Raw genomic sequence first — 23623 nt, 5'->3', positions numbered from 1 at the left:
ATTTTAAGGTGAACTATTCTCGACATTGCTTTGAACTACTAATTCGACATTCCCCTCATAAAAAGGCCCAATCCTTTAATCCTTTTACACGCCATTTTTCGCAGAACAGGTTCGCTAATAGACCTTTTTTCTAACTTTCCAAGCACCCACTCAACTCATAAGCTTCAAATGTCAAGTACTAATACGCACCACCCTGTCGTTTCACCCGCAACGCAACAGTCTTTGGCCCCGGGGGCATGCAATTTGTGCAAGAGGTCTGTGAGGGGCTTGGTACTTAGAATCGGTAGAACCGAACCCTCGAGGACTTCTTGAGTGCTCACATCGCTCGCCGACTCGAAACGCTTGGGTTCGCCGTTCGTGTCGCAGCGCCAATGAAAACCTGAGGTGTGTGGCCTACAATGCCAGAGCCTATTTTGCTTTCCATATCATGGGGGACTATGAAGGGTCCAGGAGTATTTCTACTCTCCCAGGACAGGGTGGTACTCTTTACTGAGAAAAGCTCGATTCGTTTAACTCAAAACAACCGTGAAAAACGCCAATAGGCAGTTATTTTATTTCAAAGATCAGTGGAGCTTATTATTCTATTTTCTACAAAAAATACTACCGGTTACGAAAAGTTTCTGACTTGAATGGAACATGAAATCGCACGTTTAAATATCTTCACTAGCTCCACAACATCTCTGTACTTTCTTCTTTGTGCTCACATCGGTTTAATGACATTTTCCATCCCATTTACTGTAAATCATTAAAAATAAAGTAGAGTTCTAATTAGGTATTACAAAAAATATTTAAAAGCTAAAAAGAACTCGGTAGGGTTCATTACACTGCGCGGATACTCCGTATAATTGTGCTAATTACAAAATGCTCGGATATGAGTGGTTCCTTACAGCCCCTATCTGCGGATTAATTGGCTGTTTCAAGTACAAAATGTCTGATTTTACCTGTCCGATTACAAACACTGGTTATTGGACAGAATCGGGCAGGCCAAAACAGACAATTAACGAGCCAATAAAAATTAAACATTTAAAGTCATTGGCCAATAAAACTTAACTACCTAACCAATGCCGGCCAATCGAAATAAAGAAAAACTTTTTAAGCAAGCAGGTTGAGAGGTTCACACTGAAAACAAACATGGAAGAAATTAACTAGTCTATTGACTGGTATTCAGGGTATGTGCCCTTACATAAAATATTTAATTCCTGAGTTTCTCGCATTTTGTTATCGGCACAGGTGGCCGTCGCACTTCATGTCGGACAATTCAGGGGCAATCACGCTCATAGTTTCATATAAGTCTTGTGCTACGCGCTTGGACAGTTTGAAATCACTCGCTCGGTTACTCCCTGAATTATACTACACTCATCCCTGTTAATGCTTGATTAGTACACGTATGGTAAACTGAAATGGCGACTTTTTATGTATGTGCGAGGTTTCTCAACACCTAAATATTTGTAAAAATTTCCTGCCTCAACTCAACTCATATGATTTAAATGTCGAGTAATACTTACCAAGTTTGATCCGGAGTGCAACAGTCCGTGGGAGTGGTAATAAAACGACGGTAGCATTTTTTACAAGCTCTCTTCTTCCAGGGCCACCCTTGCTGGAGAACTTTACCTTGTATCTATGAGAGACATCAGCAATGCACTATTAAAATAAGAGCATAAGTACCTCTCATGTCGATGTGTGAGAAAATAAAACAAAAGCCAACAGACAAGTAATTACATGTAAATATTTACTATTTATCAATAGCATCATGACACCGTACCTCATCACCCTGTTTTAAGCCAAAACGGCTCCTCAAATGAAGTCCCATTGTCATGGCAACCAAGACTATCAGTATAAGTGTCACGCGCATGTCCATATTGATAACCTGAATAGATTTGCATTAATTTAACAAAATGTCTTGAATTGTGGCAAAATGATGAAATTCGGAAAGTTCCATCAAATGATTAGACAAGAAAAAAAAAACAGAAAACAGTCGTGGTTTCATTTGCTGCCAGAATTAATAAAGGAGTCTACTAGGCGTAGATACAAGAAAATTGATTATTGTGCATTAGACAATTATCTATTATTCGTGGGCGTTGGATAAGTAGGGCGTGTGATTATCAAATGAATGCCGCAACTGAAGACAAAGAATCATGGTTCTAGAGGTTCCAATATAGGTTCGGCGGGATGTAGGATGAGGCTTAAAATCGAGGCGGGATGTGGGATAAGAGAAATTTTAAAGGCGAGATGCGGGATGAAAATAGGAAGGCGAGACCGGGATATGCTCCGTTTCGAAGGCGGGATAGAGGATAGGACGGGTATAAGCCCGTAACGTCCAGCGAAACGAGTATCACTTTTTTCGGAAGCTCTGTTTCTTCCCATGAAGTTGATGAAGTCTGTTGTATCTTTGAGATATGACTCCTAGTGTTAGGCGATCGGCTGAAGAATTTTTATCCACTATTGTGACAGTAAAACTCTACTGTTGGTCCTTCTGATGATGGAGGTTTTTTTTGTCTCATTTAGAAATGACCGTAAACACACCGAGGAACAACCGTTTTTTAAGCGTTAAATACGCATTAAGTCTTTTCCTTTTTCCATAGTGATAGTACATCATAAATATTGCAAAGGCTAATTTGTCCATTAGTTGGTGGTGAACTAAAGCAACTTGGGTTTAACCCAGCGGGATCGGGATTAAAATGTTCATTGCAGCGGGATGGCGGAATGGTGGAATGGCGGAATGGCGGGATGGAATGAAAAATATCGGCAGAATGCGGGATTGAAAAAGTCTATTTTGGACCCTCGGTTCTAGGCTTATAATATGTATTTGAAATGTTAACTTATGAACACCTAACGCATTTCAGTCTGCATCAGTTCGGACTGGACTCAAAACTTGCGGGGTTGTTCCTTCTGGAAGTGAAGCTGTAGTGAAAAGAAGCTATTACATATTTGCTCACATGGAGTTTAGTCGATCCCCGAACTAATGCGTTGTTTTACCCTCATGCACGGCTGATAGGATACAAATGCTGTGCAGTTACGAGAATTGTGATGAGTTCACGCGTTAGGGGTTAAAAGTGACCCAAAATCACACATAAACTTTGATCAGATATCATACCTTTTCGAAACTTCAGATAGATGTTCTCCCTTGGAGCAATACTAGTCGATTGCGATGACAAAATAGATCTCTTTATCTATTGCTGAAGTAAATAAGAAACTTCATTGAACTTTTTTCCACCCTTTAGAGAGCCAATAAAAAGGTAAGTTATTAATATTACTTAATTATCTTATCTTATCATATCATATCTATCAAAGTATCTTACAAGTGACCATCCTCTTTGTGAAACATAGGCGCGTTTTAATGGCTCGTTCATACACCACTCTAAAGGAACAGCCTACTAAGACCTTCCCTAAGGGTTTTTCATGCAAACATTTGAGATGTTTTCCACAGTTGCATTTACTCCACGCTTAAACCCAAAACCCATAATTAATACAATACAATAAAACGCAATATTCTTTAGTTAACGAAGGTGACGTAATTAACCCAATGAGTTATCTAACTTACGGTTTTCACAGCAGTACAAATGCATATATTAAATAATGACTAATCAACACTACCTATTTGCTTAAGATCATTATCAAGGCAATTAAAAAGGGTGGCAGCCCTTGGAAAGATTTACGTAAAACCCTATACCATTTCTAGAACAAAACATCAATCCAGCAAGTAATTTATTTGTTTCGCCATTGTTTTGTATACACCTGGTTAGAGGGAAATTTTCCCTCTAGGAAAGATTTCTGTTTAACTCCATACTTTCAAATCAAATAACTCTACGTATCATGAAGTCAGATTTTAATTCCGTTATTGGTTTAGTTACGCCCTAAACTAACCATTTTATTACTTTGACCCTCATCAACCCTCGGTGGGTTCAAAGGAAAGCGACCTGTTCTAATGACAATCCTTTATTTAACATAGATTAGCATAAATGCATAGTGACCTGAACTAATTAAACCACCTGAATACATCTGAATTTGACCGATCTTGAATCCGGCCGGTATTTTCAGAATTTAGAGTCTTTAATCCTAAGAGTCCGAGTTGACTAAAACGGCGCCAATGTTTTGTCCATTAAGGATTAGCTGACAACACAAGAGAATCAATTATCTCTTGCCAACTAAGTAATAAAAAAAAAACCAGCTTTAGGCATTTCCTTTGTTGATGAACATATTGTTTTAGATGTCCTCGTAATTTCGTTTTGTACGTTTGTCACATTAAAAGAAGGGATCTTTGGCGGTCAGGCCCTCAACGCCGAGGAAGACGTTGATTAAAAAATGAATCTATATTTACGGTTAGAATTTTTTTCGAATAGCTGGATGCGTGTACCTTCTCTTACAGCGCCACACCTCAACTACAGCTTCACGCACGTGAGCAACGTTGAGTTCCAAATGGGAACTTAAATGACTCGCCGTCAGGGTTTCGGTTCTAACACCACGCAAAGTTTGGTAATTTCAAGTTGTTGTCTTTCAGAGGACGGCTAAGACATTTACGAAGTTTTAAAACACTCGAGCAGAGCTATTGTTCTGCCCATGATATCTTTTGTTTACCACAAAATATCAAGAATGCACAAAATATCATTAAGACCTTGGGTTTACTTTTTCATGTCTTAGTTTATTCCAGTTTCATTCATTTTGTTCCACAGTTCAATGGACACCAAAAGCGTCCTTCAAGCACTGCCTTTACGTATCTCAGTTTTGTGGAAAGGTTTTCCGGACGTAACAAGTCTCTCGGCTCAATAAATAACATGGATGAGGGAATTTGACAAGAAAAACTGCCTGAAGCAAAATAATGTGGAAAAATGAAGAAGAGAATGGCAGCAGAGTGAAGTTGACAGAGTAAATTGTATTGGACAGTTCATTTAGAAAACTTAGGGAGACATAACTCGGAATGTTTTTGTATCTTAAGTTCTCTTCCAAAGCTGTAATGGTCAGTCGCATATAATTTGTGATTGCTGCCGCCGGAGTTGTAACTATGCTTTGAGAGATTGGAATTGGCTGCATGACACAGCAAGACGAACCATTCATCTGACTGACTCAGACAGCTTGTTTCTCTCATCTTGATGTAACAGCTTGCTCTTTGCTGAAGTCATAGTTATACTGGAAGAGAAAAAACAAACGCGAAACGAAATTTCGACCAAAATACATGTCACTTTTAACCAGCCTAGGCCATGCAAATTTAGAAAATTTCAAGACATTGCCTAATGGTTAATAGGATGAACTAACAAATATATCCCGATTTATAACTTGGCATAAGAAGACCGAGCTGAAATTCTTAGTTCCCGTAATAAGCTGGTTCCGAAGTTGATCCCTCAAGAGGCATTCTCGAGGAATCTAAGCTTCATGGGAACAATAAAAAAGACTGCAATCGAGCCTTGTAAGCCTGGGAGCAGTCTCTCATTACCGCTGCAAGCCCGCAGGTTTGGAGCCGGTTTCAACGGAAAGTTCCACTTACCTTTACGTCTATGTCACTGACAGATAAGCTTTGCATAGCTGGAATCACAGGCTGAAGAAAAGATATAACACCCTCGTTAAAGAGAGCATGTTGAATATCTTCTCTGTTCTCTGTTAAATATTGGATAACAAATGATCTTCACCCCTTAATATCATAATTTTCTCAAAATAAAGACGCCCAACCACTGAACCACCCCGTTCATTTTCTCATTCCTATTTCTAACTTTAAATCCTTGCGTTTTCGCTCATGCAAGAATATTCGAATTTAAGACAAGTCGGCGCAAACCTACATTCGAGCAAAAACGATTCTATGTTGTTCATTAAGATCACACTGCAACGCTTACAGCTGTAAGGTCTACTTAGCACAGCCGTCAGACGTAGGCGAATGTACAAACGCTGTGGTGACTAGGCGGCGTGCTTTCAGGATGTTAGAATCAAGTTGTCTTACAAGAGAGTTATAAACAACTGCACGAGCGAGTAAATCGCGGTGTTTGAAAATCGTTTGACTTTTTCCAAAAAGCTCAAAACACAATGGTAACCAGAAAGAAATCCATACGTAAACAAACTTTGTGTTGGAAAATAATCCATTTTCCTTTTTTTTTTTTACTTTCGTTTGCTTTCACAGAGTCCTATGAACAAATTAACATTTCTTTTTTCACATATCTTGTGTGTCAGCGGTCGTTTCTTAAGTTTTCCTTTGAAATTTTAAGCAGCACATTAACGCACTGCCGGCCAAAATTGGTTCCCTTGCGCATGTCCTACATTATGAGCACCGCTGTGGTAGACGACTTTAACCTACCCCTGACTTTTTCCACAGCATCTCAAACTTGGAATTGACCTCAAACGGAAGGCCTTCAATTGCTATCAAGAATAAGAAAAAAAAACTGAGTATCACTGGCAAACAAATGCACTGTGTCTTTACCCATGTTTGGGCGATAATAAAGATGAGCACTGACATAATTCAAAGACCTCAGCGAAGAAAACAAAGAGCAAAGTGTTACATAAGAAAGAACAATTATCACAAATATTGCGACAGAACACCACTGAGCTCGCAGATCATGCTTCTTAGAAATTGTTCATTTTCTGGTGCAGGTAAGTGTACATGAACATCTATGTATTCACACCTGTAGTTTGTATAAGTGAGCTCTCTTAATTAAGAAGCAAGTTTCCAGAGATGGAAGTTGTTTAATATTAATTTCATCTCTAGGTGGTTCATTCAAAGATCATGGTTACTTATGGTGAGGAAGTCAATACAAATCAGCCGCAATAATTTCCTTTCCATTGTGCTCTTTCCCTTCACTTCATCCATTCCCTTCTAGCGTTCTTCTACCACAAGAAACCGAAGTTTAAGGTTTTATTCTGTTGTAAAATTTTCCTCTTCTCCAAGTATCCTATCACATTGGTTGCTACAGACAAGGTTATACTCACCGGAACTTGCTCCAGGTTTAGCTGACACTGCAGGAAGTGCTTGATAACCTAGCTGGTGCTGCTGGGGACTTGGGACTGGAGCCTGACCATACCTATGGAAAGGTTAAGACACTGTAAACTTCTGGCACAGAATGAGTTTATTTTCTTTGTGCTTAGCTAATGGATATTTTTGTGTATGCCAAGGTGGATCCAGGGTGTTCTTAGGAGTGGTGCACCACAAAGGAATGAAGTAACTGACACATGATACAATAAGAAACATTTTAAAGCGAACAAAGAAGAAGGGCAGTAATATAATGTGAACTACTAAGAATACATAGCAAACAGTACAGTAGATTTTGCATAACCATGAAGTTACATTAGAAGGCTGGAGATCATCTCAAAGGGGTGGGGTTGTGCACCCTCTCTACCCGTCCCCAAGATCTACCCCTGGTATTAGTTGTAAGTTTCAAAAATATATTATTTTAGAAAGCATACAACATACATATTCCTAAACATAATAGTCCAATCATTACTGGCATGAGCCATTGATACTTTTTCAGGCACATTACTTCTTGTGTTCACTGGATGGCTTGTATGATCTGAGCCTAAGCTAACCCTTTACACCCTGAGATCAGTATCCATATTCTCTTTACTCTTCTCTATACATTTCCTTTGGTCCAAACAAGGAGAATTTGTTTAACAATCAAAGCATCTTAGGTTGGCAATCATTTCCTATATTCTCATGATTTTAATGAATGATTCAGCAGTTTTACTGTAAGGAGAAATTAGGTGCTGGTCATTTAATGGGTTAAATGAATAACTGCTTTTATTAGGTCAAACATAGCTTGTTTTTGCACAAAAGCTCAGCTGGTTGCATATGATATTCACCAACTAATTTTGATGTTAAATTATGGATACCAACTGTTTAATATTTTTTTATTTCATGTTAGCTTTTTATGTAAAGGAAACTAACCACTGATTTTGAGGAGGTACACTATATGGATTCTGATGACCTGAAGGTGGTCCTGGTGGTTCTCTTGTCATTGGAGCTGCTTTGAAACACACTGACAAGTTATTTACCTCATTCCTGGAAAAAAAAACACACATATACATTCCTCAACAACACTTGACCGTGAAACTGGATCATCAGAGGTATAGAATAGTCCTAAAAATGACTGATAATGGTCAAAGTCGATGGTACTTCAGCACCCAGAGCAATACATCAGTCGATAGAGGAGTTTGTTGGTCATTTAACCCTTTTGCTCTGATAACATCATGCCTGTTCTCAATACTGTTCTCTACAAAATTCCTAGGGTGCTGACAAAGAGAATTTTTTTAAAAATCAAGAGCTTCTTAAGTTGCTGAATTAATTTCCCTCATTCTTGTGACCCTAATGAGCGAGTCTGGGGTGATATTGTTGGGATAAATTAGATATTAGTCACTCTCAAGGGTTTAAAGGGTTAGGGTTGAAATTCTGGTGTATGGACACTTATTGGCCAATTTTGCCACCATGTTATTGAAAACTAGTTTGATTAACTGGAGGATTCAGAATATCACTGGGTGAAAAATTTGACAGTGTTGGACTGAGCAACAGATGCCAGCTTTAGTTGGAACTTTGAGCAATTAAGGTTCCATCAATCAGGATTCTGCCATGCAGCTGTTTGCAGAAAGGTTGTCAGAAAAAAGGAAAAATAGCACATAACAATTTCAAAAGGTGATGAATGAATTTTAATAAGTGAAACAAGTAAATATGGACAAAAGGACTGATAAATGGAGGATAAACACCCATATGCACTTGGATACAAGAGGAAAAAAATCATAGAATATTATGTTGTAAACAATTTTTTGTGAGGTCACTTTGAATTTGCTCACATTAAGTTTACATCATTTCTGCCATTCACTGGGGTAACTCTGTTCTTTTTTCATTTTTCATCAAGTTTAGAATTAAAAATCAGTCTTGGGAACAAAATGAATTCATCAGACCTGAGAACTACCCACAATGCTTTTGGGGATGTTGCATACACTCCCCCTGTTTCTGACAACCTTAATGCAAACAGCTGTACAGTATATAATACAGCAGCTCTACTGTCACTAGGTGTATCCATTCATAACAACTCCCTGAAATTACACTTTAAATCTTTATAACCTCAACTCAGCAGGCACATTCTCCATATTTAAGTCCTGGAAAAGCAAGGCACTGATGTAGAGATACTTACGTAATTAATTTGTATCCAGGAGGGGCTGTTTCTCCTTTGTTTCTGTTAATTAACACAATATCAAAGACTGCACTGACAGCTGTCTTGCTTGCCTTGATTTTGAAACAAAGAAAATGTTTCCGCAGAGCCTTGTCATCTGGAAGAAAGAGAGAAGTTACATGACTGTATAATATACAAAGATCTCTAAGATATTAACCTTTTAACTCCCAAGATCTCATTAGTACTTCTCCTTAATGTCTGCCAAATGATTCTCTTTACGTTAGTTTAGAGAATTCAATATCGGATCAATTAGCAATCTCATAATTGATATTTTTCTTTATTCTCATCCCTTGTCCACATAATATTGTGTAGATATAGGGAAGTGTTGAGAAAGACTCATACAAGTACATAAAAAGTATTTAATTAATTACTTTTGGCAATCACAAAAGCAGAGACTGACTTTTTTATCTTTAACCCTTTCACTCCCAGATCTCATATTAAGTAATACTCCTTACTGTCTGCCATACAGTTCTTATGATGTTAGTACAGAGAATTTGGTATTGGATCAATTAACAATTACCCAACTGATATTTCTCTTTATTCTTATCACATCTTTTCTTGACATTGTATTGATTTTGAAAGGAGAAATTCTGTTTTGGTCAGAGTTAATGCTGCCTGGGTTAACCCTTTAACTCCCAGAAGTGATTGACATGAAACTTCTCCCTAAAATATCCATACATATATCCAGCAACCAGGTAATGAGAATATTCAAACTTATCAGGTAAAAGTCATCAAATAACAAATTCTTGTACCTGATTTGTAAGGACATGCATAGCAGCTTCAGGGGAGAATTAACATTAGGATCTTGGGAGTTAAAGGGTTAAGGATGGATATACAGTGGACATTAATTATAAACAGCACAGTCATACTACTTAACAATCAAATTTTTTGCCACTTAAAGCCACATATTTGCTGCTCATTAAAATCTTGTAATTTAAAATATGGTGCAATAATAAAATAACTACTGGTAAGTAGAAACTCAAGCCCTTGCTGCTATCTATTACTGTAAAACTGTTTATGGAACTGTACAATAATTGCAAAAACACAGCAAAGAAGGAAAAGTCTTTAAGGAACACAAAACCAGTGCATGTGTAGGAAAAAAAATCAGAACTTCACTCCTAGACATAATTAGTTCAGACACACATCTTCAGAACAACGTCTATGATGATTCCTATGCCCCTCTCCTCCTTCCAATGTTTTTAATAGTCCATTTTACAGTTGTATGGCTGGATGCCAAGCCTTTGAAGAGGGGTAAAGCTAAGGATGACCTTGTTATGATATAAACTTTGCTGCTTTTCAGATGTAAATTACTTTGTTATCATTCTAAATAGATATTGGTCTCTTTCATGACAAGGTCATCTTAGGTCTCACTTCAAATCAAAGGCTTGGCAACTAAGTACAAAACTGTACTGAAAATGGTCTATTGCCAATGTTTCTATACCATCTTGTGGATCAACATTGAGAGGGATGGGATGGGCAAAGGGTGTCCCAACAAATGTGTTGGAGAGTACTGCTTCTCAAGTCTCATGCCTAGATAACCATGTTGAAGAACAACCTTGCCTTGAAGCAGAATAATAAAGTACTTCAGAAATTTGCCAAAGATCAATGGCTGCACATACCATCATCATGAGCTTTTGTGAGTGCTGTAAATCCTGCTGGCACATGATCATCCTCACCAATAATTGTTAGGTCTTCAATCACATTCTGTCCTCCCTAAGAAAAATTGATTATACATAGATTCAGTATAAAATTATTTTTACATTTGATTAATGAAAGAGATTTCCCAAGCCTGGTATACTTAGTTATTATACATAGTTTTGATGATTTAATTGCAAAATTTGAAACATAATTCAATCTGATGCAGCCTGTTGTGTGATAAACCTCAAGAAATGCTGCACAGTTTTTTTCTTTATTACACCTATTTTGAGATCACTGGTGGTCCCTGTAAACTAATTGGCTCTAGTTGGTGCAATTTATTCACGAATCGCAACATTTTTTGCTTTAAATCACATCTTTTTCCCAGCCAACAAGCAGGCCACACTAAAAACAAAACAACCAATCAGATTTCAAGGCTTGTTTAATGTAGCCAATCAAATTGCAGGAAAATGAAAGACAAAGAGTATCATGTGGCAAATTTTGCAACTTTTATTTCCAAACTCATATTTTTTCCCCCCCAAAAATGGATGAATTTAATTTCAAACCAGCTCAGTACTGCATCAATAAAATATTTGAACTGACCAAGTCTTGTATTTGGGACACCAAACTCAGTTCAATTACCATTATTTATATGCATTGGCTGTCATATGCTATGTTTAAAGCTGACTCAACCATTTAAGAGAAAGGCTACTGTTTAAATTTTTAACCATCACAAATTTTGATAACTTTGAACTTTGTATAGGGTAAGTTTACTATCTTTCTTCATAAGCTGGTTACCTGTCTTGCAAAGCAAAGATAACGTTTCCCTTTCTGTCTCCATGTGCTGTCAAATAACTGCCCATCGTTACCTTGAACAGTCTTTGTAAGCTTATTGAGTGAAGAAGTAAAATTATACGAAAGAAAATGAGTGGAAGCATAAAAGTAACTACATTGTAATATTTGCAAACAGTTATATGCAGCAATGGCTTAATAAAATAATCTCATTCTAATTAATTTTAATAAACAAGATTAACACAAATGGAAGCTACCACTATTTAAAAAAAATGTGTGGGACATGGAGATAAAAAGTTTAAATTGCCAGTTATGAATGAAGCCAAAGAAATGCGGATTTTATGATCGAGCCCTGACTATTGAATGGGTGGCTAATGCTATTCTCTAGAAAGTTACCAGGAATTTTGAAAAAACGGGCCCTAGTTTGGTAAACAGAGAAATTGTACTGTTCTAAATGCAATCTTGACATTTTGAGGAGTGTGATCAACACTATTTAAGTTGTGTGCAAAATACAAGTTTTAGTAGACAGGTTTGGTAATGAGAAATTTCTAAAATAAAATCAAAATTCTTATGAGTTCGCTAGAGTGATTCTCCTTTGTAGATAGGGCTTGTAACTGGAAACCCTCTCTTTGAAACTAATCATGCAGCTTGTGGACTTGCTTTCAATATCTGGTACAGCAATCACAACACAATTTTGTGCCATAAAGACTGCAAGGACCATCACCTGTCTTTACACCATGCTAGAAAATTACATTAGTTGGAAATGATTGTACTCTCATGAAAAGCAAAACAAATTTGAGATAAAAAATTCAAAATAATAAAATTCATAACTAATTCATTAATATTTACCAAGACAAAAATCGAAATACTTGAAAACGTAGATATGATTACCAGACAGCTTTTCTGGCTCGCCTAAAAGGTTCATGGAGTTTGATACAAAGACAGTGTATTCCTTTAAAAAGTTATCTTACCATGAAGTAACCGGGTGGATAGCGTTCCTTCTGACAGACAATTTTTATGTCTGTTACAGGGGAAAAAGGAGCGGCCTGCATATCAACACTTTTCTCCCTCACGTTGGACGGATATAGCAACTTAGGGAAATATTCGAAGATACAAATCACAGTGGGGTAAGTGAAGGTCGACAAGCTTCGAATTCAATGGGTGTTTTGAACTTTAACATGAACGAGAGGCATACTTCTAACAGGTTATGTTTGAGTATTGGAGTCGGAGACTACTCGGATGCAACGAATTTATTCCGACTAAGATATCACTCAACATCAGAGAGGCCGAGGTTTGTCGGCTGTATTCGGAACTGAGTCCCAGAATGCAACTCGCAGTTAGGGCAGGTGATGTGTTTTGAGAAAGAAGATGGCTTCGGGTGGGCCAGCCGAAGTAATCGACGCTGAAAAGACGCTGAATTGCGGCATCGAAAACTTTCAATCGGTGACTGAAGAACACTTTGAAGGCAATAATTTAGCTGAAGAAGGCCAAGATCCTGGTAGCTCTTACAGTTTCCCGGGAGAAACGGAAAACGAGAAGGACAACAATCAGTCAGCTGGTATGAGTTTCTAGATTCTCTCAAATTTTATCTTTCAGTTGAGCTTCTATCAACTCTGAAATGGGAGAATTGAGTATTTAACCTTATCTCTCGTAGGAATTAGCAAAAAAAAAATGATTCCCTTTTTGTTCATTTGCAACTTAAGAGGAGTTTTGCGATGGATCGATTATCCGAAGCGAAGTAAAAATTCAGCTTCAGAGTAATCACGTGAAAAAAATGGTTTGTGTATATCATGTGTGCCGTGTTTTTAAGAGCTTGCGTTCCATTTGCGGAACGCAGATCGGCGAGTTTAGTATTCCTTTAATTTCGCAGTTCATCGTGGAATGTTGGAACACTTTGATATCGTTGCCAGAGTCTCTTCTTAAAATCGTTCTACTTGAATTAGAAGTGTCATAATACCGTGCCGCTGCACAGAATGCGAATCGTTTACATGTATCGATATTTGAAATATCTTAGATTATGTTCGACCCGAGATTGAAGGGTAACAATTTAATCCTCACAGGAAAACTTTTCCTGACATTAATTTCTGCAGTAGACATTTTGCAATTTACATTTTCAGGATTTATATGTATCTTCTTCCATATGTACATTGTCAATCGGAACGTTAGGTCGTATTCAAATTAAGCATGAACAGGAGGGCCTGTTTATCTAGATAGAGCAGGGAGCCTGTCTATTTGGTTATCTGTCTAAATGTGTGCTGATACTTCAATATACCCCCTTACTGCATGTCTCAGAGGCCTTATGCATTCCATAAGGCAATGCTCTGTGAAGAGTGATTTAATTTGTCACTTTTTGAGATGCTATTTGTCTTTTTTGCTATGAAAGATGTATTGCTGCAGTAATTGTTGTTTAAAAGTAATTAAATGGTGAAAATAAAGCCATGACTGTCTTGCTCTGCAAGAACAAACCTTTTACCAAGTAATGATATTAAGTGTGCAGCTAAAATCTGGATTAATAGGTGTTAGCATGGAGGTCTTTAGCTTAGCAGGTTCTTTTCAGGAATGGTCAATCTTTAAGTCAAGAGTCACATGGAGGGCTTTATTATTGTTGGAGGTAGACCAGTTTGGATGCTCAAGCAGTATTTGTGGCACCTCATTTTTAGCAGGCCTGATTGGATTTGTAACAGTTATTTTCAATTATTTCTGGAATAAGGTCAAATTGTTGGGTTGCATAGATTTGCCAGCTAAAGAGGAGGTGCATTATTTTATCAGGAGGCTGATGAAACAGAATGGAAGCCTCCTGATGTCTCAAGAACCCACCTTCTAACTTACATGTAACCCATAAAACTTAACATCATTATGGATATTCTACATACTGTTCTTCATACATTTCTTTAGGTGTAAGCAAGGAGAATTTGTTTAGCAATCAAGAGCTTCATTAGTCAGTGACGGTTTTCATTACTCTCATGACCTTAACCCTTTAACTCCCACGAGTGACAAAGACAGAATTTCTCCTTACAATTTCAATACAGTATCAACCAGATAAGTGATGAGAATAAAGAAAAATATCATTTTGGGGACAATTAATTGATCCAAAACTAAATTCTCTGAACTAACATTATAAGAATTGTGGTTGACAGTAAGGAGAATTTCAAATTTGATCTGGGAGTTAAAGGGTTAATGCGTGATACAGGAGTGTTAATTTTTAAGGAGAAATTAGGTTGGACTCACACTTGTGTGTTTAAGGGAAAGAGATTCTGTCAATGTGGAGAAAATCTTTGCCTTTTCCTGACCCTGATGTTCCAGCGAGGGGTTTTATACTTGTAGAGTTTAAAGCTGATTGAAAAAAATTTCAAGTCTGATACTCTGGTACGTTTGTAATAGCATTTGGTTCCATGTGCATGAACCATGAATGTTGATTTCTTCAAATTCATTTCTGAAAATGTTCTTTTTCTTTTTTGTCTTACAAAATACAGTAGCTTAAGTTTAATTAACTGTGATTTTGTGATGCTACATGTATATTGTCATCAATTTTGTAAAACTGTATTTGATATGTCTCCCTTTCATTTTATTTAAAGCCTCATCAGTGTCAGAAGATGACAATGAGTCTGTTCTGCAGTCATCAAGAGCTCCAAATACAAGTGCACTAGAAACATTAGTACGCACTGCCTGTGAAAGTCTTGCAGTATCAACACTTCTTGCAGGAAATTCTTCATCAAATAACCTGTTAGATGCTCCTTGTCATCAGCCTTCACAGGATACACCAGTTGGCCATGCCTCAAGACTGAGAATAGTGGCTAGTAACTCAAGTGCCAGCTCAAACCTGTATGCTCCATCCACTAGTGCTCTTGGTGAGACTTCAGCAGCTGATGATGCAGTATTTAGTGTCATTTTTGGGCATCGGGATCCTAACAGCAGAGCTAGTGCAGTAGAAGAGGAGCATGATACCTCACAATCCAAAGATCTTCCAGAACCAAGTTTAGATTTAACCCATAACAGACTCTCTGATATGGGAGATGTTGAGGTATGAAAACTGTTTAAGTTAGGATTTGATCAATATATACAGTAGGAGTAGTTTAAGTTGAATTTGATATACTCCCACTGGGTGCATTTTGTTAGCCATGTTACTGTAAGGTACATCATGCTACATTTGTATACAGTATGCTGTCTGTGCTTAAGAAGAAGTTCTTCATATATAACGATCTTATACCTTTGTTCAGTATTTTATATGAACTACTGTATAAGATGTCTTCAAGGAAGTACATGTAACCATCATTCTAACTGTAGCTTCATTTAAGTCCGTGTGCAGATTATGCCTGAAGTACTGTTGTGCTAATTTAGAAATTAGATTGTGTAATTTTGTTATAAACAAAGAGAACATGTTTGATTTTGCCCAACAAGAAACTTGATCATTGTTTTACTACCACCCTGAAAAAAAAGCAGTTTCATCATTTTAAATCTCTCAAGAGAAAGAGGTTTGGTTCATTCCTTTTGCCTCATTCAGAAAACATATCTAGAATGTGAAAAATAATCTCGAAAATGAATATTATTTAAAATATGCATATTTTGCAACATCTGAAGGGTTCATCAGAGGAGCTAGAAAGAAGAAGAGCAAGTGAACGAGAGCGGAAGAGGAAACCAGTCAGATTTCAATCTCCAACAGAAGATGAACTTAAAGCAAAGAAGAAGAGAAGGAGACGCATGAATCCTTTGCTTCGTATTCCTCGTCGTGATCCAGCCATCCCATTCAAGTGTGACTTGTGTGGTTCTCCATATGTTATCAACCCTTCAAGACGAGGCAACAGACCAAAGCTTTCTTCCCATCAGCCAAGTCCTCGGCATAAGGTTGATCCAGCAACAGGGAAGACTCTCACTCTGTGCAATGCTTGTGGTAGGTGTCAGTAATATAGGGTCCAAGAGAAATCTTTTTGGGTGGCAAGTGAGAAATGATTGAACATTCTTATTTTAATATCATTAGTGGAAAAATTTGGTGGCCTAAAACATTTGGTTTCAGAGAGGAATGTGTTAACAGGAAGGGTTAAATAAGTTTCTTTGTTGAAACAAAATCATGCTCCTAAACCATCACCTGTTAAGTGCATCAAAAACATAACAAAACAAGAGGATCGATTCTTTACAATGTACATGATGAACATTAGTAAAACATTTAAGTCCCTGGCCTCCTTAAGTGGTTACCATTAAAACTTCTTGTTGCCAACAGTTGATCTTTGGTTGCAATATGGAGCAACTGGTTGTTACTTTGGACCCTTTGATTTGGTTTAAAATATGCTTGTCATTGGTGCAATGCTATATTGTTTGTGAGCTTACATGTCACCTTTTAACTCCCATAAGTGATTTTACTTGTAACTGTGCTCCCTATCTAGTTACATTATCTAGCAAACAGGTTATGAAAATATCGCTGGTGATCAAAGTTATGGCATCAGGGTTGTGACATGTACATGTATCTTGATATAACACCAAATTCTTGCAATTAACGTATAAGGAAATGTTTAGGAGCAAGAGGGAAGAATTTACAATCAGATCTTGGGAGTTACAGGGTATAAAGAGTGTGTAATGTGCTGTCAGTGCAGGGTGCTCATACTCAGGGTTTTTTCATTGAAATGCAACTGTGGACTTGTGTCAGGCATCAGCAAGGAGCAAAGGTTGCTACCTACTTTCTCTGTAGCATTTATACAACCACTAACCTTGACGACCCTGGATAATTTGTTTACTACAAAGGATTTTAGACATTTACACACTTAATGATTTTGTTACTCTTTGCAAATTTAATGTGAAGCTAGAAGAAACTTGTTTGAACTCTTACCAAGACAATTGTGGAACATGCTACTTCATGTGAAACTTTGAGAACTTGAAGTAGATAACTAATGTAAGGGCAGGCAGTGACATCTTTCTGTAATATCACACTGAAAAGAGTACATCTATCTCTGATTAAGTTTTTTGATGAGAAATGTTTTGACTTGTACCAAATTTAGGTTTGTCCTTTGATCGTCCTAAAAAGCCAAGACGAGAACGCTGTGAACCAGATCCAGAAGAAAAGAAAAAGTATCTGGAGGAGGCAAACCAGTTTGCAATGTCTCTAGTAGAAGGACTCGGAGACCCTGATGGTAATATCAAATGATAAGTTTACTTTTATTAGTAAAGTATGCTTTTTATCACGAGCTTTAAAATTGATGCTAAACCGTAAGTTTTAAAAGATAATTTAGATACCTGGCAAGGACTGTTAATGCTGACCATCAATGATTATAAATTAAGGAACATACAGTATGCATGCTTGTGGTGCCTTCTAAAGAGTTTAGAAATCAATGAAAATAAAAATTTACTTTGATGAAGCTTTATATCACATATCAGCTTGCATTCATTTTGACTGCTTTTTTTAATCTTGTTTCAGCTGAAAGGCTTTGTTGTCCACATTTTAAATTCAGAGCATGTGGCTGTTTACAGTCCTATATCATAGGAGATGGTAAGTCTGTCTGATATCAAGACAGGTCAGATTTGTTCTGTTACACAACTAAATCCTGTCACCTCCACCAGCAGTGTATATTCCCCACATCCATCTCAGTGAGCCACTGAAGTACACCCCTTCAATCTCAGATTGCGTTAAAACACAGTTGAAAATTTCTTTTATAATACAGCTAATAAAAGTTAAAGAGTGTTCTTTTACTTTCCTTTAATTTTTGGATTTAAAATCATAGGCAAAGTTATGTGTCATGCTGGGATAAATTTTACACTTTAAGTTACCTGTAATGAAAGGCAAACATGTTATTTGTAAATCTTTTGCATTCTGGTGTAGAGCCCTAACTTGTTTCTTGCTACTTTTTATGTAGGAAGCAACATGCAAGAGTCAAGGGAACGAGCCAACGACATGCTTCAAATGCTTAAAAAAGCAAAAGAACTCAGTAACAAGAAATGCTATGATGTTGAAGAAGTCAGAAACCAAGCAAAATCCATGAAGAGGTATCATTTGCTTGACTTATTGACTCAACTACTGTACATTGTATAGAAGAATGTGTGAGCTCAGCTATGACATCTGCAAATGGTTAGACTTTCTAGCCTTCTTGGATGAGGAAAATCAATAGTAGGCTCTGTATCCTGCACCTTCTCTGTACTGGTTAGCAGGGGAAGTGAAAGAACTCACACATTTCTCGCAAAGATACATGTACATGTAAGGGATTGTAGCTCCCAGTATTGTAGTCAGGTTGTAGGGGGAACTCTCAAAATTTCCTTTCAAAAATTTTAAACTGTGCAATGCAGTCTGGTCAAAGTCCCCCACACTGTGTTGTAAAGTGCATAGGGCATATTGTTAGGGAAATTCTCTATAAGTGCATCATTATCAGTGTTAGGTAACGATTTAGGTAATCAAATAACTCTTGTTGATCCTAGTAAATACTTGCAAAGTGGCTGTCTCTACTGGTGTCAGTAGCAGTAACCAAGAGCATTGGTTGTAACATTGATATATTTTGTGAAGAACTTGTTGGAAACTTTTGTGACTGTTGAAACTTTTCAGATCTAAAAACATTGGCCTTGGTAATGGTCAGAGGAAGTGTACTGAATTTGAGGAGTATGTGCTGGAAAAGAGGAAACACTTACGCGACACTTTGAAATTATGTGAAAGAGCTACTCAGCGGGTGTTGCTGTATTCCAATAACTTCCTGCACAAAAAGCTCAAAACTGATCCATCAGTAAGTTCCATGTACAATCACAGTCATGCATGTGATGGGACACTCTTTATATATTTACTTTATTGATTTAGTTATCTGCAATCTTCAACCAGTCCAGCCCACTTCAGCTGCAAGCTGCTCAGAATAGGGACCTTATCATATCTGTTACATGTATGTCACATGATACACAGCCTCAAATAACCTTGTCACTCCCAAGATCTCATTAGTAATTCTCCTTATGGTTTTCAGTACAATTCTCACAATGTTAGTTCAGAGAATTTGGTACTGGATCAACTAATAATGTGCTGAATAGTATTTTTTAAATTCTCATCAGTTGTCTCTTCGGTATTGTATTGATATTGTAAGGAGAAATTCTGTTGCGGTCACTCATTGGAGTTGAAGGGTTAAATGTAGACATTGAGATTCAGATTTCCAACTATATGTATGGCTTTGAAGATTAAGAAGCCGTCAATTGGCTGTCCATATTTAATTTGATAAAATTATCTTTTTCGGGAAACAGACTGGATTGCTCAAAACAGATATGATTATGGTATAAATGTGCAAGGCAAAAAGTGATTTTGATACTTGTCCATGATACTTGTCATTTTTGTTCTTGTCTTTGAAAACAGATGAAGGGGAAGAGCTTCTTTAGGGGGAGGGGGGGGAGCAATTTTGAATTTGGCTTATTGGAAGGTCAGTTGAAAGGAGTGAATAGGGGAGAGGAGGCACTAATTAAAAGGTTTATAGATCTTGTTATTCTCACCCTTAGAAACCTCTTCGTATTGTGAGACAGAAAGGAAAGGCTGCCCTTGGTAAACTGAAGGCCATGGAAGATTTACCGAAAGAAAAGTGTTGTGTGGATAACTGTGTTATGGTCAGTGCGCATTCTTTAATGTACTGTTAACTACTGTGCACCATATCCTAGATATATAAATTATTTTCACATCCCTCTGTAAACAATGTCTTGATCGTTGGTTTTGGAAAACATTGGAAACGTCTTGCATAATATGACGTAAATTTATGGAATTTTCATTGCTTTTGAAAGAGTATGAATCCTGTGAAAGAGTTGTTACATACATACATACATACATACATACATACATACATACATACATACATACATACATACATACATACATACATACATACATACATACATACATACATACATACATACATACATACATACATACATACATACATACATACATACATACATACATACATACATACATACATACATACATACATACATACATACATACATACATACATACATACATACATACATACATACATACATACATACATACATACATACATACATACATACATACATACATACATACATACATACATACATACATACATACATACATACATACATACATACATACATACATACATACATACATACATACATACATACATACATACATACATACATACATACATACATACATACATACATACAAACAGGTTATAAACAAATGAATGTGTAAGTAGATAGTAATGATTGTGAATTCTCAACTTTCAAATTCATAGATTGCAATGACACACACAAATCTGCTAAAGCAGTGGCGTGACCGAGCCATCTCAGGGCAGACAGAAGCACGGAGAGTTCTTGCAGAGATGCTCACGCCATCTGGAGGTGCGCGCTCTAATTGTTACAAGTTCATATCCTGGGTGACAGGATGTAGTCACAGCACAATCGGCAGAGTTAATGAACAAATGAAAGAAACAGGTTTGTTTTGATTTTCTGCTTTTCTTCTTTTTTATTGATAGATACTGTAACAACATGATTTCTCGTGTAGTTTGGCTTAAATAAGTAGTTGTGAATTTTTGAGACGAAATACCCTTTTAATTCGTGCTATTTTGTTAGTCTGAAATTTACTCGTGGTTATTTAAGCTAAATAGCTATCGAAATCGTGTAATTACTCATACTCAAATGGTGCTGTAAATGGAATAAGAAAGATAATAAATTTTAAGCTTGGTATCCATTACGAAGTTCATATACGCCACGCCTCCTGCATACTGTTAGGATCAGCAATCTCGATAGCGTCATGTTTTGTAAACAGAATAAAACAGATGTTAAGACCTTGCTCACCATAGAACCTCTTTGACTGAGTGGTAGAGCATCGGAGCGCGAAATCCGAAGCTCTAAGGTACGATTCCTGATGGGAATTCAGACTTTTTCTTTGTTCCACGCTCGTGACAAGACATCTTTTTCTAAAATGGTGCTTTTTGGGAGAATTTGGGCAAAATCCATGTTACTTCTCACGAAAGTCAAGAATATTGGGAGAGACCGCTTAGACTCGTGGAAACAAGTGACTCGTAGGATAAATTAAGGAACTCACCATTTGCACAGGAGCTTAAAGCAGAATTAGAAGATTGGTTTTGACAGTAGGTTGTTTATATCGCATGGGTTTCTTTGTTTCTCTTCTTCCCAGGTGGTGACAGAGAACCTCCTTCTCATGGTCTCATTAAATGGTGGCAGGAAAACCCTAAACCCAAGAAAACCAAGCTGAAAGCTCCGCAGCAGGCTCAGGTCGACACTGTTCAGCAAGTGGCATTGCAACAGATTCAGCAATCACTGCCTCAAGTCAACATCCTACAAGCTGCAGTCAGTTCAGCCGGCCTGTCGGCTGTCATGATGCAGCCTGCTGTGTCGTCTGGAATTCCGGCACTGACCACTGTGAACAGCTCCCAACTGGCGCAGACACAGTTACTTCCTACAGTCACATTCACCAATGGAACCATCCAAGTGCAGGGTGCACCTGTACAGGTTAGTTTGCAGTCAGCACTTGAAAGATCGTGTCCCTGTTTTTCCCTTCCCCATTTTCAAATCGTTTATTTTTAACGAGCTCTGTGATTTTAGATTCAAACCGCTCAACCAATACAAGTGCCCCAGGTTCAGGTACAAGTTCAACAACAGCTGCAACAGCAACAGTTGCAATACCAACAGCAGATTCAACAACTGCAACTGCAACAGCTCCAGTTACAGCAGCAACAACAGCAGCTTCAGCAACAACTCCAGCAAACCCAGCAACTGCAGCAGCAAGCGTCACAGCAACTCCAAGCACACGTGAGTACTTTTCTATTCCAGCTGAACCTTTTTACTCCCTTGATCTGACTGTTAATTCTCCCTTCTAGCGTCCACACATTTCCTTGCAAATTAGTGTCGAGAATTTGGTGTAAGATCATAAGATAATAATTTATCGGTTCTTCATTGGTTGTCACTTCTTTTAATTTTTTATGTTTGTTTTGCGCTGACTTTATTCATTTCACAAATTTTTTTTACTCGTGCGATGGACTTCGCTAAAAAGGTACCTTTCCCCCTCCCCCCTCAGAATTCCTTGAAATGTCCATGACAGTTTGCTGTACCCATTCAAACTTAAGGGTGGAGAGAGGCATTGTGAGATTTCGGTGCTTTGTCCAAGAACACAGCACAGTGACCTTGCAAAGGGTTCAAATTCAGATAAAAGTTCAGTTTGCTACCCTTCAAATCAACCAGTAGAGATCAGTGAGCTGAACGTAAGCTTGCTAGGCGACTTTTAGTTTTAACACCTGACTGGTTCTGTTGTAGGTTGTCCATCAATTGCAACCACAATCTCTGCAACAACCGGCCTCTCAGCAACAGCAACAGCAACAACAACAGGTGCAACAGCAGCAGCAGGCTCCGCAAACACAACCGCCACCACAACAACAGCAACAAGCACCACAGGTTGCTCAACAGACAACCCAACCCCAGCAACAGCTTGTGCAGCAAGCTGAATCCCAAGAGACACCGCCTAATGTAACTATCACCATGGCAACGTCCAATACCTTGACAACGGCTGCGTTGCAAGGCAACCTGACTGCGTCGCAAGCAACGCCGCTGAACACTGATAGTTTGTTTGCCACAGACGGGTTTCACATTCTCAGTGCTGTACAGCCGCAGGTGGTCACGCTTCCCGTCTCGCCCCAGTCCGCAGTGGGTCAGGCTGTACCTGTGTCGCTGATCCAGACTCCTAACGGACAGCAGGGCTTGCAATAGTTTGGGCACTACGTTGAAATGCGCAGCTGTAGTAAGGGCAGGCAGAGAATTGAGATGTTACGGCTTGTATTAAAGACACCAATGAATTTTAAGTTACTCGGTTGATCTACATGTGATTCCGCTTCCATCAGCATCAAATTAGTCGATTGGAGAGATTCATGTATACGAATCTATGAAAAGGATAATGGGCTCCTGATTCATTTTAATTTTATGAATGGTGTATGTGGGCAAACTGACCACAATTTTTTTTTTCATTTGTACAAACATATGGCAGTTGACTTGATAATTAGTAGAATTGTAAATAGTGGGCCACTCTGTTGTTGTAAAAAGAACTGGTGAATGATGTA

At 37.8% G+C, this 23623-nt stretch overlaps 2 protein-coding genes across 2 annotated transcripts; one reads left to right on the top strand and one right to left on the bottom strand.

The window, feature by feature from the left end:
• Nucleotides 1–528: 528 nt before the first annotated feature.
• LOC131779351 (multivesicular body subunit 12B-like) lies at nucleotides 529–12813 on the bottom strand. Its single transcript, XM_059095893.2, has 13 exons — nucleotides 12539–12813; nucleotides 11574–11663; nucleotides 10760–10853; nucleotides 9102–9237; nucleotides 7859–7972; nucleotides 6907–6998; nucleotides 6278–6339; nucleotides 5480–5530; nucleotides 3990–5124; nucleotides 3095–3176; nucleotides 1763–1867; nucleotides 1506–1618; nucleotides 529–735 (listed from the first exon to the last, which is right to left on the bottom strand). Exons 1-9 carry the CDS (start codon nucleotides 12617–12619, stop codon nucleotides 5080–5082), a joined length of 765 nt encoding a protein of 254 aa, XP_058951876.2. The 5' UTR covers nucleotides 12620–12813; the 3' UTR covers nucleotides 529–735; nucleotides 1506–1618; nucleotides 1763–1867; nucleotides 3095–3176; nucleotides 3990–5079.
• An 89-nt stretch (nucleotides 12814–12902) lies between these two features.
• Nucleotides 12903–23372, top strand: LOC131779350 (uncharacterized). Its single transcript, XM_059095892.2, has 12 exons — nucleotides 12903–13125; nucleotides 15143–15588; nucleotides 16146–16455; nucleotides 17555–17686; nucleotides 17971–18042; nucleotides 18407–18536; nucleotides 19087–19261; nucleotides 20010–20114; nucleotides 20786–20984; nucleotides 21691–22025; nucleotides 22119–22325; nucleotides 22827–23372. The coding sequence occupies exons 1-12, from the start codon at nucleotides 12936–12938 to the stop codon at nucleotides 23274–23276; spliced, it is 2751 nt and encodes a 916-aa protein (XP_058951875.1). The 5' UTR covers nucleotides 12903–12935; the 3' UTR covers nucleotides 23277–23372.
• The last annotated feature ends 251 nt before the right edge of the window (nucleotides 23373–23623 follow it).

The sequence above is a fragment of the Pocillopora verrucosa genome, chromosome 4 (assembly GCF_036669915.1).
Source record: "Pocillopora verrucosa isolate sample1 chromosome 4, ASM3666991v2, whole genome shotgun sequence".
Lineage (NCBI taxonomy): Eukaryota > Metazoa > Cnidaria > Anthozoa > Scleractinia > Pocilloporidae > Pocillopora > Pocillopora verrucosa.
Note: the sequence above shows the minus strand (reverse complement) of the source record. Positions and strands in the feature narration are given on the sequence as shown.